Source organism: Bombus vancouverensis, chromosome 1, assembly GCF_051014615.1.
Source record: "Bombus vancouverensis nearcticus chromosome 1, iyBomVanc1_principal, whole genome shotgun sequence".
Taxonomy (NCBI): domain Eukaryota; kingdom Metazoa; phylum Arthropoda; class Insecta; order Hymenoptera; family Apidae; genus Bombus; species Bombus vancouverensis.
Genome location: NC_134911.1, coordinates 6809445 through 6828466, shown reverse-complemented (window position 1 = coordinate 6828466; position 19022 = coordinate 6809445). Strand labels below are relative to the sequence as shown.

General features: G+C 29.2%; 1 protein-coding gene across 9 annotated transcripts; it reads left to right on the top strand.

Moving 5' to 3' along the window:
- The first annotated feature begins 2562 nt into the window (after positions 1-2562).
- Positions 2563-18139, top strand: SCaMC (Short Calcium-binding Mitochondrial Carrier). Of its 9 annotated transcripts, XM_033341646.2 has the most exons (9): positions 2563-3237; positions 5230-5356; positions 6031-6118; positions 6232-6343; positions 14785-14943; positions 15480-15737; positions 15820-15987; positions 16060-16311; positions 16397-18139. In XM_033341646.2, exons 1-9 carry the CDS (start codon positions 3046-3048, stop codon positions 16469-16471), a joined length of 1431 nt encoding a protein of 476 aa, XP_033197537.1. In that variant the 5' UTR covers positions 2563-3045; the 3' UTR covers positions 16472-18139. The 9 variants fall into 9 exon arrangements, with proteins under 9 accessions (XP_033197537.1, XP_033197538.1, XP_033197539.1 ...); XM_033341647.2 differs by lacking the exon at positions 2563-3237 and having other exon boundaries at positions 5230-5366; XM_033341648.2 differs by lacking the exon at positions 2563-3237 and having other exon boundaries at positions 5230-5455.
- The last annotated feature ends 883 nt before the right edge of the window (positions 18140-19022 follow it).

Sequence of the window (19022 nt, the reverse complement as noted above, 5' to 3'; positions counted from 1 at the left end):
AGTGGAAATGACATAGACTTTTTATGAAATGTAGAGATCAAAGGAAAATTGATCTTTTTCATTAAAACTATTGTTTTGCCTTGCTACACAAAACTAGATATGTTCATGTAGAATATTATTTCTTTCGAACTAAAATGTGCCTTTTGAATCATACATAGCAACACATACAAGACCATATAAAACATTTTGTACAGTTGCACATGTTGAGTTCAGTATTTTTGAATCCTGCAGAGGCACATTACTCTGAACCATAGAAAGAAATGTAATCTCAGAACATAACTAGTTTCTTATAAAAAAAATTACGAATAATGGTGCAATTTTATTTGTTTTATTAACTTATAGTAGCAACTTTCTTTCGTTTATCATTAAAATTATAGAAAAAATTAACTTGTTCTACTCCAGTGTATAGAATTACATTTTTCTCCATTCAAACTACATCTATTTTACTTTTAATTAGATGGAGTAATTGAAAACTTTCACATGAAAAAATTAAATACTTTCTTATATTTTTATAAAAAAATATATTTCCATTGCAGATTCGAAGATATATAATATACAAAATATTAAATTATATGTTTGTTTTACATTGAAGGTATCATTGGTATTGATTATGTTTAGATTTGAAACTATATTTATATATGTTTGAAAAATATGTTAGAAACTTTATTATTTATTTTGTTACTGATTTCACAGATACAATTATGAGATCTTAAAGAAAGGTTTATGTAGTACAAATTTTTTATTATGTCTATGAGAACTTCGTTTGCAATCACTATACATTCATCATAATATTATATTCAGATATCACAACACATAATTGGCGATTGTACTGAAGAAAATGTGTGACAATATTGCAGAAAGGGATCACTATTTAATTTCTTGACATAAATCTAACAAATACTTTTTATGTGAAAGTAGTTCTTACATTTTAAATCAAGATTCAACATTCGTTTTACATCAAATGATATAGTTATAAATATCAAATTTTGTTGATTTTACAATTCTGATCAAAGTGAGTCATTTGAATATTCTGTAAAATAAAAATAAGAATGAATGTAAAAGATCAAATGTTCCTTTCTGTAAATGAACACCATATTCACAGTTTGTTCAGAAACAAAAGCTTCTAAGATTATTAATTTCATAAAGTTTTGTTTCAAATTACTATCTAATATTTTATATAATTCCTTTATAAAGACAACTAAAAAGCTTTGAAAAATCCTTGAATATTTCTGTTGTTTAAAGAAATTATGATTGACTAGGTACTGATCTGCTTTTCACAAAAGATGTTGCCCTTTGATTTCTGTTTCTTCTTTCTTTGCTTATTTTGTTTTTATTCGTAGTATGACTCATTAATAAATGTAGAGAATAAAAAGCGAAGAGGGCTGTGTACACTGGGAAGTAATAAGCGCAACAATACTGTTTGTGCAAGCTTCAGATTAATTGCATGTTAAACATGTCACTATGTGTATAATAATACACGCGTACCTATGTTAATGGTATGAAACCACATACAATCTATATTAACGTTCTTTGTTTGAACATAATGAAACAATAATAATTATATACATATCGGTATATAATGCATATAGTCAGTGAGCACTTGGCACTTAGCAGTACTAATAGTACTTTTGTGACACTTACGTTAAATTAATTCTTGATTGTAAGATTTTTTGTTACATTAGCTGTAAACATAATGGGCAATGCATGTATGTACATTTCTGAATTATTACATTAAGGAATTACTTGAAATCGTTTTGTATGTAAAATAAAAAATCTTATAGCGTATGTTTTTATTACATAGAAATTGTTAATATATATTTCTAAATAACATTACATATTAGTATTGCCTATTGCGTTTAACATAATTGTTAGTCTGGCATTTTTAATGTATTTTTCTAAAATAAATAACTATGGAAAAAGTCGTACTATAATATACACATGTGATAGATTCACAGTAGTACTTACTACCCTATTTCGTTCACTACTCTAGAATCTAGAGAAATAAATAAAAATATTTACACTGTTCAATACATCTCGTCTCATATTCATATAGTTATAAATTATTGATTTGATTCGTCCGTTTCGTTGAGAAATACTTTAAGAAATGCTTAGAAGAATATTACAATTCTATTAATTTTTTCGTTCATCGGTGCATGTAAATACAAAAAATTTGAAGTACGAATATTTTGACAATATAATATCGTTGCATCGAGGTAAGATTCTTCAAACGTTTTGTATCGTCTATAAACATTCATAAAAGTTTGATGTATTTTCTAAAAAAAGTGTGCTGTAAGTGAGAGTGTAATATATTTATCTATTCAACACAAATATGAATTTTTTGTTCATTTATCGCTACAAAATTAATTCCTGTCCATTAAAATCAACAATATTATGAAATAAATGCAATCTCGCAAAGAAAAATTCGAAAATCCGCGCGTTCGAAGAATCACTTTTGTCGATCGATGCCGCGTAAAGATGATTCAGAAACCTACCATTAGATGGTGTCTCTGAGTACAGAACACAGGGCACGACGCAGGATGTTCTAGTGGCACCGGATTTGGACTTAGTTGTGCATAGACAATTAGTCAGTTATGTTACGGACGTGGGGGAAAGTGGTATAATTCCACCTTGTATGGTGAATATACGATCTAGACGTATTCGTTTGAAAGACAAGCGTGTGCAAACCCGAGATTTTTCTGTTTACGCATGTTTTCACTTTTACATTTTGAAGTATTCGTAAAAGCTTGACAGTTAAACAGACACGCAAGGTCACATTCTGTTATTGGTAGAAAGTGCACGAATGGTTGGAAAATCGATGTCCACAGTTTAATAGCCACCACGTGTGTGCAGCTATGAGTTCAATCGTACTAGGCGTGTATAACGATCGAAACATTCCGTGCAGTAATCGTATTGAGAATCTGCAAGTGGTTCGGGAAACAAGCACGCATAAAAAATAAGGAAAACAGGGAGATCGTGCAACAGTAACGCAGGTATATACTGGGAAGAAATTTGATACTTCGTAATATAGAAAGTACACAAAGAATAATGCCCGATGGTCGAGGGAGCGCGGTGCATGGCGTAATGCCACCGCATTATTTGCATGAGTTGCCGGCAGAGGATGAGAAGAGGTTCGAAAAGATATTTCAAAAACTAGATCTCGATGGAAACGGGCGAATCGATGTGAAAGATCTGTCTAAAGCGCTTCGTAATGTTGGAGTCGATAAATACTACGCGGAGGTAATTCTATAATTCATATTTTATTTGGTAGATGTTCGTAAACACTACTGTATACGATCGAAGTGCATAACGTAGATGCATGAAATTTTTGAGTATTGAATAGAAATTAATATTTACATGTATAACGCTTTATTACTTTTTTTAAGATAGTTTTGGAACGATTAGGAATTTATAAAATACATACATATATTTCATATAGATAGAGTACTGTTTTGTTAAGTAGCTGGGACAGTTGTTTTGTTAATGTCTTGTTAACTGGTTGTCGCTATCCCTACCATTGCTTCATAGATCGGTACTCCGGCATTATAGTAATGCTTTTCTAACTGACCATGGATCAGAATTTTATCTGGCCAGCCATTGAGCAATATATATATTTGTAGCAAATTCCAAACATCTCTCTCCTCCGTTAAATGTGAGTGAGATACTGTCAGCTGGCACATATTTATTTGTTTTATAAATATAACACTTGCGAAGTCAGTTCTACATCTACATGACACTTTGTACATTCGAAATTGCGATATTCATTTGTTTTTCCATAGAAGTATTATTATCTCTTATCTCACTCTAACTTTCTATTAATTTAAAATTTTTGGTATAGATCACTCTTTGTTAAAAAATCAGATTCGGTTCTAATTCCTGGTCAATTAGCAAGGCAATATATGTAATGAAATATGTACTTCACTTATTGTTAGTGAATATTCATACTGTACGGTCGAACTGTATAATGCGGATGCATACAACTGTCCAATATTAAATAAAAGTTACTTTCTACATATACGATATTCTTTAAATTTTTCAGACATTATTTAAATGCATTATAAATGTTTTTAAAATATATTTTATATATATGACTTCATCGAATGAGTACGCACGCATTGCGCGCTATGCAGTAAATTTGACTGCAGATATCGCATAAAAAGCTTGACACTAACCTTTATTAGAAATCTCCATTGTTCTCTAATAATTTTTTTAAACTGTTTATTAAAACCCAATATACAATTATAAATACATTATAGTGTTCACAATAAACGGTGAATTTATATAATGGTATCTTAGGCAAAGGTACCGATACGCAACGGTACTACGTAGCCATGCTGTAATATGTGTCGACGCTTTACATTTTTCGTGTTGAATATATCTTTTGGTTTAAGCCGCTGGAGGAGCGGAGCTTCTATGTGATTTTGTTTTTACTTGTTTTTATTGTCCTGGAAACTGGGTCGCAAAAACAGGACGCTTCGGTTGTTCTCTAATAATGGAATGCATATTTTGACTATTCCATTTTAATTTCTAATAACTTTGAAAAATTGCAACAAAAATTTCTTATTAATTGAATGTTTATCAATTCATAAAAAGTAATAATTAAATAAATTGTATAAAAAATGATAGTTAACAATAAAAATATGAGCCATAAATACTGTATATTTATTAGTTATAAAATAATTTATATGGGACATTTTAATTATTATATAATATCGATAAAGTTTAATTTAAAAATCGTGAATCCGGTTGTTTAACGCTTTATTAAACAGTGGATATTTTTTCTCTAACTCACATTTCAATTTATTTATATTTCTGAGATACTCGCATTACAAATTTTATTTTATCTTACATTTTTATATAACTAATGTAGTAACGACCTTGAATATACTGTAAGCTAGTCCGATTTAAGATATTCAAAAGATTTTATTTAATTTAAGGAAGGTTGTCGCTGCAGTTTGTAGTTAATACAATTTACGTAATTTCATCAAGGCTAATACCCAGTGTTATACTATTTTTTAAAGCTTCAACGGAAAAACGCGTTCTAATATACAAATTCAAAGCAAATTTTTATTTATTTATGTATCAAAATTATTGGAAGAAAACATTTTTCATTTATCAAAAATTTATCGAGATCGATCTGGATAAATTTTTATTTCTCTCAGAAATACACATATGTATACGTTAATTTCTTGATTAATTTTTATACAATTTGAGCGTTTTGCTTTTTTTCAGCAATTTTTGGCCAGTTCGGATAGTACTAAAAGCGGTGATATTACACTAGCAGAATTTATACACTACGTTCGCGAACATGAAAAAAATCTGCGTCTGCAATTCTCTCATCTTGACAAGAACAAGGATGGTCAGTAGATGTACGAAAAAATGACTATTGTGCAATGTACATAACAGAGAACTTGATGTCTACCTCTGTTAGCGACTTCCCTAGACACTTTTATTTAAAGTAATTTTTTATGCATTGATTTTTGATGCACACTATTTCATGGACATTAATTGACTGAAATATATTCTATTGTTATTAAATACCTATTTTTCTCTTACACATTACAACATAAAAATAATTACAAATTTTTTTGCATAATATTCTATTTTTGATAAAATTTCTTAGTTATTATTAAAAATTTTATTATAAACTTTCGAAAAAAGAGAACTAGTTTCCCTAAAGTTCGAAATTTACTGTATATAACTGTTCTAAAAGTTTTAAATTATAAATTTCATTAAAGAAGTAAGTGAAATTGGTTAAAATTATTTCGAAATTTTAGCAAAAAATAGAATTCTACATTTGATTTAAAATTAAATGGTTAAAGAGTCGCTTTCCATAAATAGTACTTTTTATGTATCATTTTATACACGGATGACAATCTTAAGTTTACTCAGTGTCGAGGAAATAAACCGCAATCTATAAGTTCATAATCGTTGTTCTTTTCTTCGTTTACCTGTTAGTACTTAACTTGTTAATGTAATAAACAAACGGTAACATAATATTCATCATATTGTAATTGAAATTCATTTCCGCAGGTAAAATCGATTTAGAGGAATTGATAAAAGCATTCGAAGAATTGGGAATAAAAATGGATTATAATGAAGCGAAGAAGTTATTGCAGCGGTTAGTACAATGCACAACAACGTATTTTAATATTTTATTTTTTAGTCTGATATAAAGATTTTTTATTTATGTAAACAACAAAATAAAATACAGTTTATAATATCGATTTGTAGGATGGACAAAGATGGAAGTCTTACTATAAGCTTTAACGAATGGCGAGATTTTTTGCTGTATGCACCGAGTACCGATCTTCTAGGTCTTATTGAATACTGGCATCATACAAACGTAAGTAATTATTATGATGTACATTACATTATGATCTACATTAATAATCACTCGGTATTCTTATATATTTATGAGTGCAAATATTCAGAGAATACATAAAAATATATAAAATACACGTTATAATTTTTAGTAGACTATATAGATTCTATTTCGTTCCATCATAAAATTATATAAAAATCTGCAGTCTAATAATTGCTACACATTATTTTATACAGAATATCACGACTGTTTTTATTGATTTCTAATATGTGTTTTACCTATCATTATATGATATTTGATGAAATGTCGACGGTAGTATCATAAAACAAATAAATCTGGGACCATCTACTACTCTATATACTAATTGTACGATGAACTCATGGGTGTAGTTCGTGTATGTATACGGAAAAATGATCGAGTCGATTTAAACCTCTGATTCGTTGACAGAAAAGGCTTGACCGGAGGTGTGACGTAGCGATTGTCATTCAAAATGACCTTGATAGTCTTCCAGCTGTTTCTACCACTTTTCCCCGCTAAAACGCATCCCCTTCCTTCTTTGACTTGATTTCGCCACGCATGCGCTGTTCGGACAAACAATTTTCTTGCACATGCGCCTTCATTTTGTACGAGTATAGTATTTTATTGCTAGAGCAAAGAAGAGAAAAGTAAGAAATCTAACGACCAACGATGTTTCGTGAAGATGAATTTGAAATCTTTAAATTGTGATCGTTTTCTTCGGTATAACAGAGAATACCTACAACAGTGAAAAAGACGTTAGTTGAAACAAGGGTTATCGAACAAAACAATCTTATAAATGGAGTTTTGTATCGATTTTGCTATCTTTCTTCATACTTTCATTTAATAGAAGAGAAACCATTAAAGTAACGTAATGTAGCAGCATTTAACGTTTAAGTTCGGTTCGAATATTAACGTCTCTTAATTTTATTTTGCAATTATTTGGCATTGTCAGACTTTTATCAGAGACTTTTGATCATTTCGACGTCTATTAGTGATAAACTTGAAATAACAACTTAACTTTGCATAACTGTTATGATTATTATTTAAAAGAATAGCGTAAATATTGTTTACTAAAACGTGCATATATATGTTAGATAATATGTGGGTAAAGAACAAAAAACAATTACGGATTGGAATCAATATTTTGTTATTGTCTATAGACAGTAAATTAATTTAAAGACTATCGATGATATTTAACGGAAAATATCTCTGTTTTTTCATCATGTTGTAGTTTAAATTTAACCGTATACCGCGGAATTTTTCAGCATAGTGAAATATTTCGCAATGTTTCGTCAGTCGTGCACTCACTTACTGTGCGAGGTCATCGTATTCAGGAGACAGAAAGTGCTGTACTACAAATTTGCAACTGAATAATTCCAACACTAATATTTCTTAATTTGAAATCTGAAATATTCAAATTAAAAATATTTCAAATCTGAATCATAGTTTATAATTAAACACGAATCATGTGAAAAGCTAAAATTTTAAAATACCATAAAACAATTTTATTTTTTGTTTATAATTGCAAAATACGTTGTGGTATATATATATAATTTTTCAAAAATTAATTTTTACCATATACTAAATATATAAAAATTTCAAATATTTTAAGGGCGGAAGTGAAATAATGCTGATGATCGAAGATCTATCATTCAGGTCTCTATTAGTTTTCTCACGTGATGACGCATTTCATTATTCACGTGCGTGCATATTATGGCTGCAACAGTCTCAGTCTATATATGACTCACATACATAATGCATACAAATTCTACCTAGGAATCAACATGGCGTGAACAAAATTTCACTTTTTCATGCTCTTTTTACCTACGCAGCCTTTTCGCCGCACATTCAATGGCTATAGTGTATTACTATTTAATTGTATTTAACACCATTGTATTTAATTAATCAATCAGATTAAAACATATTAAATTTCATATGACTTAATAGATATTTTCATATGATTATTACAAATTTGTCAGTATAAAAACCAAATGTATAGAATCTGACGAAGAAAAACACTTTATAAAAAAACAAAGCTATACGTGAATACTTTTTGTAGCCACTGTATAAAGAAAATTGTTAAAATATTTCTTTTACCGACTGATTAAGTCCGACCGCCGCGTGTGACTAACAATGAGTTAGCTCGCTTCTTATGGTATTCAGTTTTCTGTGCCGGAATAGTTGACTTTCACGTGAAAAGAGGCCACGTGGCTACACGTCCTTCTCAAATGCACTAACGCGCCAGTTAATATACACAAGCGTTCTAAATTGGAACATCAATAGGAGTTTGGATTATTACAATAATGCTATCTGTTATTCATCACTATTGTAAAAATAAATTCTCCTTAATGTGAGAAAATGTAAATTATATTGAATTGACAATGATTATAGAACAGTAGTCAGTATTCCACAAATTATCTTAGATTCTGAATTAATTTTTAATGTTATTAATAGATAAGGGGGTGTACTTTGATATAATGTACTTAAAAAGAAAAACAACCTATTCAGTCCCAAAATTTTTACAATAGATGACAAATCCATGTTTTCTGGCAAAGCTAATTTCATACTTAATATTTAAAATACGATAACCAATACTTTCGGAATCAATATTTTTCATATAAATTATTTTCAAAGAAATTCCATAACTAAGTTTATTAAAAAAGGCAGTTTTGCTAATAGATGTATATCGCTGACAAAATATTGAACTTTAAAATTGCTTTCAAATGAGAAGCTAAAAACGTGACATCGTTAAAAAATGTTTAGAACAAAATTATGATGCGCAGTTTATTTTACATATTTTATGTATTGTTGAATATTACGTGCATTCTGTAAATTTCTGGGTCTTGGAATTTTTCATAAATGCGAAAACATCTACTTATAATTATCATTGCCCTATGGTCTTTGTATTTTAACATATTTAACGACTTAATAAAATATCAATTGGTATAGCAAATTTTTTAACAAACTGAAAATTAACCACGTTGCAAATATGGAAAGCTAAAATCAGTTTACGACAGGTATACAAAGTACTTTGAGTAACGTGACGTAGTAGGCAAGAAAGTAGTGGGGGCTTCCCCGTCTAGACGGCCATATGTCATATCTTTGTTTCAATACTCGTATCCGTATATCCGTACTGTTCCTGGGCACTCTTCAGTCTTGAGATCGGACTCCGAGCTCTCAAATCGCTGACTAATGGCGAGGCTCGTTTTATCTAGTTCCCCTCTGTATTTCGTTCAACAAGATTCGCTTAACATTATTCATATCTTCGCCCTGTGTCCTCTATAATGTGTTAGGTACACGTATAAATTGTTCGATTAAAGTTCAATTCGATTTTTTAATATCAACAAGAAAAGATTATTTAGTGAATACGACTTCAATTATATTCTTCAAATAATGTACACGTTGAAAAATTCAGGATTTCTGAAACATGATTGTGTTTCGTCCACTTGTATGGTGTGTGAGGAATTTCTTCAGAATTACCATGAATTATTGCAAAGGGTAAGCGATTCCTTCTCCGATGTAATAACGCAATTATCTATAGACACCGAAAAAGATGACAAGTTTAAATGTGATTAAGAATTTCATTGTGATTTTAATTTTTTTCAAACTTTAAATATAATACTCTCATAAGGAAGGAAGGGAAAAGAAGAGTTTAAGATTGTTTTAATTATTATTATTCTGTATGAATTTTTATAAAATTTTAGTCTTAAGGATTATAATAAGATAGTAAGAATATTTTGTATTGATATGGATATTTGTGAGAGGTTATAAGGCCGCGTAGAGGTTATGGCTGAAAATATCACGTGGTGGACAATGGAGAAAGCAGAGGTTCAAACATATCGCTAAACTTTCCTTCAACGTATCTTTCGAATAAATTTCTTGAGAAATTTATTGAATTTCAATAAGCGTGGTTTAATATGAAAATTTATTCATAACTTAGAAGTATCAAAATATATAATTATTTTATGATACTATAGAAATTTCATTAATTTTATTAATCATGTATATATGATGTATCTAGAAATTTGGTAACATAATTAACATTGGATTTACGATAAATGATGACAGCTGTCAGAACGGACAAACGAATAACTCGTACGCAAGATTAAATGAAGTTATGTTTTAACAAGGAATGTGTACCCGGCAATCGCGAAGTATCAAACGATGATTCATCGTGAATGCAAACCTTTTTCTTCTCTAGTTCGTTCCAGATTGTTCTGCACAAAAGTCTGTTATTGCTAGCTGAACTTTACGCGGGAAATTTTACAATTGCTTTTACAATTGGTTCTAGTTAAGCAAAGCACATCAAAACTGAAATTTTATAATAGCTTTTAAACAAATAGGAAAATAAGTGGGTAATTGAATTGTTATATAAATCGTTGAATTATTTAAAAAATAAAAATTTATTTACTAGTGAGTAAGGAAATATGCGAATGAAATTCAGAAATTTAAAATGAAATTATCCTGTTGCTATCTATGAAGATTTATTTACTGCGTGTAGAGTACCAATTATTATCAGAAATACCATTTGGAAGAAGCCTGGGTAGGAGTATTGTATGAGTATCAAAAAATATATACAATAAAAAATTAAAAATGAAATTGTATTATTGTCATCTATGGAAATTTATTTATGACTATTGTCAGAAGTGACGTTTGTGGGATGCTTGGGTAGGAGTATTGTATAATGTCAACAGAATTGCATAATGTTCATGCATGTAGAAGTATAAAATAGACAGTCTATTTCTATCCCTTGTGCATTTTAGATTGTTATATATGTAGAATGAAAGTTAACAAATCTCACTTTTAAAAAGCAAAGGAAAGATTACTATTCTTTAAATTATTTTATCCCTTGGAATATAAAAATTGTAAAGATATTGCAAAATAATTGGTATACATTTCTGAAACAAATATGTATAATATGCAATATAAAGTAAGTGCTGTAGCTTGTAACCAGGCGATTGTTATTTGACACTTGAGTCTTGATATCGGTTTCCCTTAAGTTTCATTTGTGTTTTATGACTTAAGACATAATAATATAACTCTACCGACCAACAATTCTGCATTATTTTATCACTCTTTTACTACATCATAAATCATAATAAAAATAAATTAGCAAAAGTATCATACATATTCTTCTTTTACTGTTAATATTAAAAGGTAAAAACCATTTTAAATATATATTTTGTAAATATAGAACCATTTAAATAATGACAAATAAATACTAACAATTGAACTATTCACGAGAACAACTGAATAGTTCCGAAAGTCAAAAGATGGAAACTTTAAATATTTAATCGCGGTTGATAAACGTCTCTCTTTGATTAGATTTATCAGAGTATCATTTTAATCAAAACATCTCGGTGTGTCTAGATTAACGCGAAACGCATGTTACTCATATCTTATGTACAATAATTTTAATTTAAGAATTCTCTGCAGACAGAATAAGTGAATTGTTTCGTGAATGAAAACGTCACAAATTACTTTTAATTAATCGAAAGTAGAGGTCTCTATTTGTATGTAAATACATGCGTATTAAAAATATTTGTACTTCAATCCTTATAAATTTTGGTACACAAAACCTTACACGTTATGTAGTATGTTAAATGACCTCTATTCCGAAAAAACATATTTAACACTGCTTTAAATAGTTAAAACTAACTATAAGAAAAAACAAACGGTGTACTAGTTAACATTAATGTTTTCTAAAGTCACTACCATTTTACATGTCAGGTTTTTCTCGCAATAAAAATGATTGTTGTGAGTCAAAAGCATTACGCTTAGTTAACTATAGTTTACTCTTCTTCAGCTACCGGAATTGTGCGCCTTCTAGTTATTTAGCTAGATTCAGAATTAGCGACCTGTCACGTGATTAAGGTGTTCTCACATGTAAAAGAAATAATACGCGAATTGAAGAAAATTTTAAAGTTAGGTTTGGGCAAGGTACCAAATTGCTTTGTTGGCTTCTGGCCAGACTTAACTGCAGAAACCTGCATACTTCGTTTCTCTCAGTCGTTCTTTGGATTTATTCAGTTTTAAATCGAGTTTTTCATCCTTATCCTTCGAACAAGCACAAAAAACTGTTCCATGATGGATAGCGTGGATATAGATACAGATATTATTCTTTAGTTTAACGTAAAGTTAAGTATCTACGATCGGTATTTCTTTTATTTATTTTACTCGGTTCTTTGTTTCCCAAGCGATATGACGTTTCCGAGAAAAACTCTCGCAATAGATAAGTTTGCTTCTCTATTCGTTTTCATCGGGTCTTATTACTAAACTGCGGATGTTGATGCAATTTTATATTTTTATGAGCATAATTAAAGAAATGGAATCTAAATAAAAATTTGTTTCATTTATTAAATATTATAATAAGTATTCTATTTTAGATATTTTATGTACTTTTGCATTCTGTAGATTTTTTAAACATTCACAGTTTACTTACTACATTTCAGTTCAAACATCTTGTACGGATATCGACATATCTTCCTTTAAGGTCATATCATCTTTCTTAATAAATACATCTAGAGTGTTACTTGAGATTCAGTAGAAATACATTTTTTCACATGAATTGTGCTAGTTGGGAAATTAACTATAACGTTTACAACATTAAGATCGTCCACTTGATTCCTTGCGAATATGTTCACAATTAATAGGCGTATGCTGCTATCGATTGCCTTTTTACACAAAGATATCGATAATAGCTGCTTGTATAATCAATCAAAGGCGTGCAAGGTCAAAATCTAATTCAGTGAAACCTAACTGCGTCAAAGTTCTTTGGTAGCAGTTTCTATCCTTTTTTATACCTAATTTATCGAAGCGGAAATAAAATCCGTTTTTTTCTTCTTATTGTTATTCAGGTACTTTTGCCGCTCGTTGTATCAAGGAGAACAACTTTGCCGCATATTTTTGATTAACCATTTACCTTTCTCGTCCAAAGTCTCGCTTATAGAACTTAAAATACAATACATTTTATTGTAGGATCGCGACTAGTACATATCATGTTAATGACCTCATGTTAATGACATAATAATGATGTTTAGGACATTAAAAAAACAAACATATATAGATGTCAAGTTAATAACAAATATTTGCATTTTCAAGCGATCTGCTAATATTAAGCTTATCGTACAATTATTTTTTCGTGATAAAATAGATTTAAAGCTAATTACCTAAGTTATTAATATGTCTGCAAAACCGCTAAACGTTTCCCCTTCGTTTCGTTTACATACGTGTTAGAATATTTATTTCAGGCAAACCCGACGAACGAAATATTTCTAGAAATTACATTTTTGAAAATTATATAAAAGATTGTCATTAATTCGCATAACTTTCACTACAAAATTATCCAAAACTTAATTGACTCGAAACGTCCAGCTGCTTTCTAAATGTAGATAGCGTCGATGTATATATATGGAGTTTCATAATTGTTTGAAATAGCGTTTTAAAAAGTTCGATTATTTGATGAGAGAAATCGTGTTGAATTATAAGAAAAATGAAGAAAACTTAATCGCAAAATATGATGTAATGTCTGGAACTGATAAGAAAGTTGAAAATCCGAACTGTGTTTGAATAATTTGAGAAGCATATGGTTGATCGGAGTTCAAGAATTATCTGACACGTGGTACGCGAACTACCGGCAAAGCGTAGCTGAATATGTATTATAATGAGACTGGTGTTAACCAGTGAACACTGGTTCAAAATGTATTGGAAGATAAGCGGTCGTTGAAACGTTTATTTTTCAGACGAACGTTAAAATTATTGCTTTTAAATTTTTCAGTGAAAATCAACGACGTCCTAATAAAATTTGATATTATCTAAGTATTCAATATTATCGAATAATCCATTTAAATATCCAAATCAATGACTAATATAAGATATTTCTTGTAATTAGGTCAAATCATCAATTGGAAATGAAGATAGGAAATAAAAAAAGAATATTATTAGGAAGAATTAAATAATTTAAAGTGAAAACAAAGGAACATATCGATTGGTGTATAAAAAAGATATTTAAAAGTGTAGAAATGTCTTAAAAATTTCCGAGATTCTTCCTGCACTTTTGGAGCATATCATGTATCATGTAATATTCTTGAAATTCTTGTTTATCTTCTATAATTTTAAATCCACGATTGTATACAATAAAAACACCCTGTATATATGTGTTTGAGTCGTGCAAGTTGTCAATTTTTTTTTAGTATTTTGACAATAATGAGAGTCACATGTATTTATGCATAACAGCTAAATGTCAAAATCACAAAATATGCCGGGTAAAAGGTTAATCGTTAATGAAGTAATCATGCACGACTTATCAAAGTTAAAACTATGTTTTCGCGGTACGGTTCCTTTTAAATGCAAAGTGGAGGTTCGTTTTTGGTGCGTTCATTAGTTAGGGTACTTGTTTGTAGAGATAAGATCTAATAATTATATTGGTTATTGCTTTTTTTCAGTATATGGACATTGGGGAGGACATTGGTGTCCCTGAGGATTTCACAACTGGTGAAATGGTCTCTGGAATGTGGTGGCGACATTTGGTGTCCGGTGGTGTAGCAGGTGGTGTATCACGCACATGTACGGCGCCTTTGGATCGTATTAAAGTTTACTTGCAGGTGGGTTTGCAATAGAAAAATCCCAATAAATTTGTTTTATAAAGTTAAATAAAAAAATTCAAACTATTTAACTTTATGTAATGTAATTTATTAAAATTTCTGAAAAGTCAGAAAACGATTGATTATCTTAGTGGATTGAAAAAATAAGGAAAAGAGAAACTAAAGCTCAAATGTATACAATGGCTCAGAACAGTATTTGAATACCTATGCAAACTTTTATGGATACATTATATGTATTATCTAAAATAGACTCAACTATTAACTACCAAGTTTGATTCAAATTTTATCATGTTTATAATTGTGACAGTCATGTCTCATTATAGCACTCATGAAATTTCAAGATGTTCTATACAACAAATATGATGTATATAACATGGAAGTTTTCTATGGTAAATGTGCAAATATTTCCATTGAGTTATTGTAGGCATAGTTTAATAAAATATAGAATCAAAATGTTAGATACATATTAAAAATTAAAATCACAGTTAAATGAATAGCTCTCTACTTTACTTTATTTTAAAGAAAAATGCTTTCAGGTACATGGAACGCGACACTGCAAAATCAGGAGTTGCTTCAGGTACATGCTGCGCGAAGGTGGCTCTATCAGTCTGTGGAGAGGAAATGGTATAAATGTACTTAAAATTGGACCAGAGAGTGCGCTGAAATTCATGGCTTATGAGCAAATTAAGAGAACGATTAAAGGAGATGACGTTAGAGAGCTCGGACTTTATGAACGATTAATGGCTGGATCTTTAGCTGGTGGGATTAGTCAGTCAGCCATATATCCACTTGAGGTATGAAATTCATGTAACATACCGTAACACCAATGTAATATTTTCATTATTTTTTAGTGATATTGTTCGTGATATATTGCAGGTGCTCAAAACTAGATTTGCTCTTAGAAAAACAGGAGAGTATTCGGGTTTAGTAGATGCAACAAAAAAGATATATAGACAAGGTGGTTTGAAATCTTTTTATAGAGGCTATATTCCTAATTTAATGGGAATAATTCCATATGCTGGTATTGACTTGGCTGTGTACGAGGTAAATATATAAAAAATGATTGATAGTTAGTAATCTTTAGTTGAAATATTATTCCTTTTTTTTTTTGTATAGACTTTGAAAAACAGGTATTTACAAACACACGACAAAAATGAACAACCACCCTTCTGGATATTGTTATTATGCGGAACAGCTTCAAGCACAGCCGGTCAAGTGTGCTCGTATCCACTAGCGCTAGTCAGAACGCGGTTGCAAGCAGATATGTCTCCAGGGAAGCCTAATACTATGGTTGCTGTTTTTAAGGAAATTATTAAAAATGAAGGTATTCGCGGTTTGTATAGAGGTTTAACCCCAAACTTTTTAAAGGTATGGAATAATTTACATAACGATTAATTTTTGATAAATGGAGATCATAAATTATTCATATATTTTTTATTTGTTTTTTTTTTAGGTTGCACCAGCTGTGTCGATTAGTTACATGGTGTATGAAACCGTCAGGGATTTCTTGGGTGTTAATATGACGTGATGATTATTTATTTTAGGTGATATTAATTTAACTAAATTATTCTTTAATTACATCATAATGTATACAAGCAAGCCAGTCGTTGGTTGAACAAACAATTCGGCATGTTCTGCCTTTTGTTATATGTAATATCGCTTATTTATTGTTAACTCGAAGCTTCTACGATTATTTAAGCATTTGCCATTCTATTTTCCAATTGTATATCACACTATTAAGCTCATAAAACATATTTATAACAAATTTCACATAAGGAGATAAGTATAACAAAAGTGGCCAGCATAAAGAATTTTAATTAATTTCCAATGAGTTCACATTTATACACTCCGTGTATACATCATGCTAACTAGTTTAAACGTATTCATTGTTATGACTTACACTTATATTTCGCTTCTATGAAGAAGAACAAAAGTGTAAATTTATAATTTCGAAATAGAAATGATAGTATAAAGACCAGTGGAAGAAAAGAAAATAGTATTATGTCTTATAATTTTATTTTGATCGTTTTTTATGGAGAGGAAATAAGGATGTGGTTGATAGTTGTAATATTAAAGAAAAAAGGAATTCCTGTACGATCCACGTACGATTTGCAAGTCAAGTAATCTACAGATGGAAATGTAATTTTATGAAAATGTAAACGAATGTATTGTTTAGAAAATACATTAGATAATGTTGCAAATTCTGAAAATAGGAGGATCGAGTTATATTATTGCTGTGATATGTATGGTTATAAGCTAAATTGGAAACATAATTCAGTGCATAACATCCTATCAATTTTGTAAATGCGTTTTATTTTTATTGTAAATTTCTTCCAGTATTTAATGATAATAACGAAAATAATAATACCAATAGTAATAATAATAACAAATCCGCTATTATCAAGGTGTTATGCTATGAGTTATTGCAAACACTGCACATCTATAATTTATGTGTTAAACTTGTTCCATGAACGAGTACTCTATCCGCGATATTACATTTATTACACGCATTGTTTTAACATAATTCTCTGATTAAATGAATCTTGTAGGCATGTTATGTATATTCTATGTATTATAAATATGTATATTTAAACTCCAAAGAAGTACATCACGATATAGCATTATATTCGTGCCTGTTTACTTCTTTCTTCAAAATAATCACGAGTGTTGAGTGATGACGATAAAAAAATAGTTTCACAATTTATCTTTGGACAAGTATCAGGTATTATTTTCACGTATATTTTTAAAATCAAAGATGTCCTCTTATTTTTTCCATCACGTTTTTAACATAAACGAAATATAATTTAAATAAAGTAGCTACAAATTACAAAACCCATTTTTTCTGGGTACTTCTAGCATTTATATTAGATGTACGTACTGTATAGAAACATTTAACTGAATCAACATTTTCGATTACTTTTTTAAGTCTATAGAATGTTCGTTGTGCTTTGGAGTAGAATTTTATAAATAATCCATACGAATTTGGAAGAACCGTAAAAAAGTAATTTGACGTGTCGTTTAAAATTAAAACGTTTTACAGCATTACACAGTTAATACAAATTATAACGGAAGTGACGATTGTCATGTGAAAAAGATGTAAATTAATAGTTTTTTAGTTCTTTTTATGGCTTGATATCTATTGTACACATAAAATTTTTGTAAAAAAATAAAGGTAATTTATTAAATATTGTAAAAATTTTAGTTCCTAAGTAATTAGCACTGATTACTGAATTTGACTGATAGCGGATGTTATCTGTTAAGTGCATATTACAAACGATATTCCTGCCTCGAACAATATACATACATTAATGATATTAATTCCATATTATGATATACAAAAATATGCATCGTATAAAAATAGTCACTTTTTGCTGCATACTTATTTATATATATCAATACTTATTAATTTTATATAAACTACCAAAGATAGAGACTGTCTTTTACGATCTACTAAACGAAGATATAATATTTATACTAGATATATCTATTTACTTCTGTATACAAAATGACAATGATTATGATATTTTCTCGTGCAAATAAAATACTGAATAAAGATTTTAAATAATTACTTTGCTTACTGTTTTTCGATCCCATGATAAATATTTCAATACAGAATTAAATAGAAATTGCTATGAGAATTACATACCATTATATATTGTTCTATTGATGGTATGATATAAACAATAAAAATATATTCACATTTTTATATATATATTTTTTTACCATAAGGATTTTATTTTAATGTTTTATTTAGTAAATATTTGTATTTTTGCTTGGATTTCTTGACATTATTTATTTTTATGAAAAACATAATTTATGATAAATCGAATTACGTAATGTTAAATATATTTGTAATTACATAATATTTTAATTTTTTATATTTATTATATCTAGATAAAAATAAATATTGCTAAATATTTGTACGTTTTTGAAACGTATACTGTCTTATTTTAGCATCCAAGATATTTGCTACTTAAAAATTTTTTAAGCCATTTTTGTTTTATATGATTTTCTAAATTTATTAAGATGATATAATAAGCATAAACCGCAGTTTGATGATAATAATAATGAATGAGTAA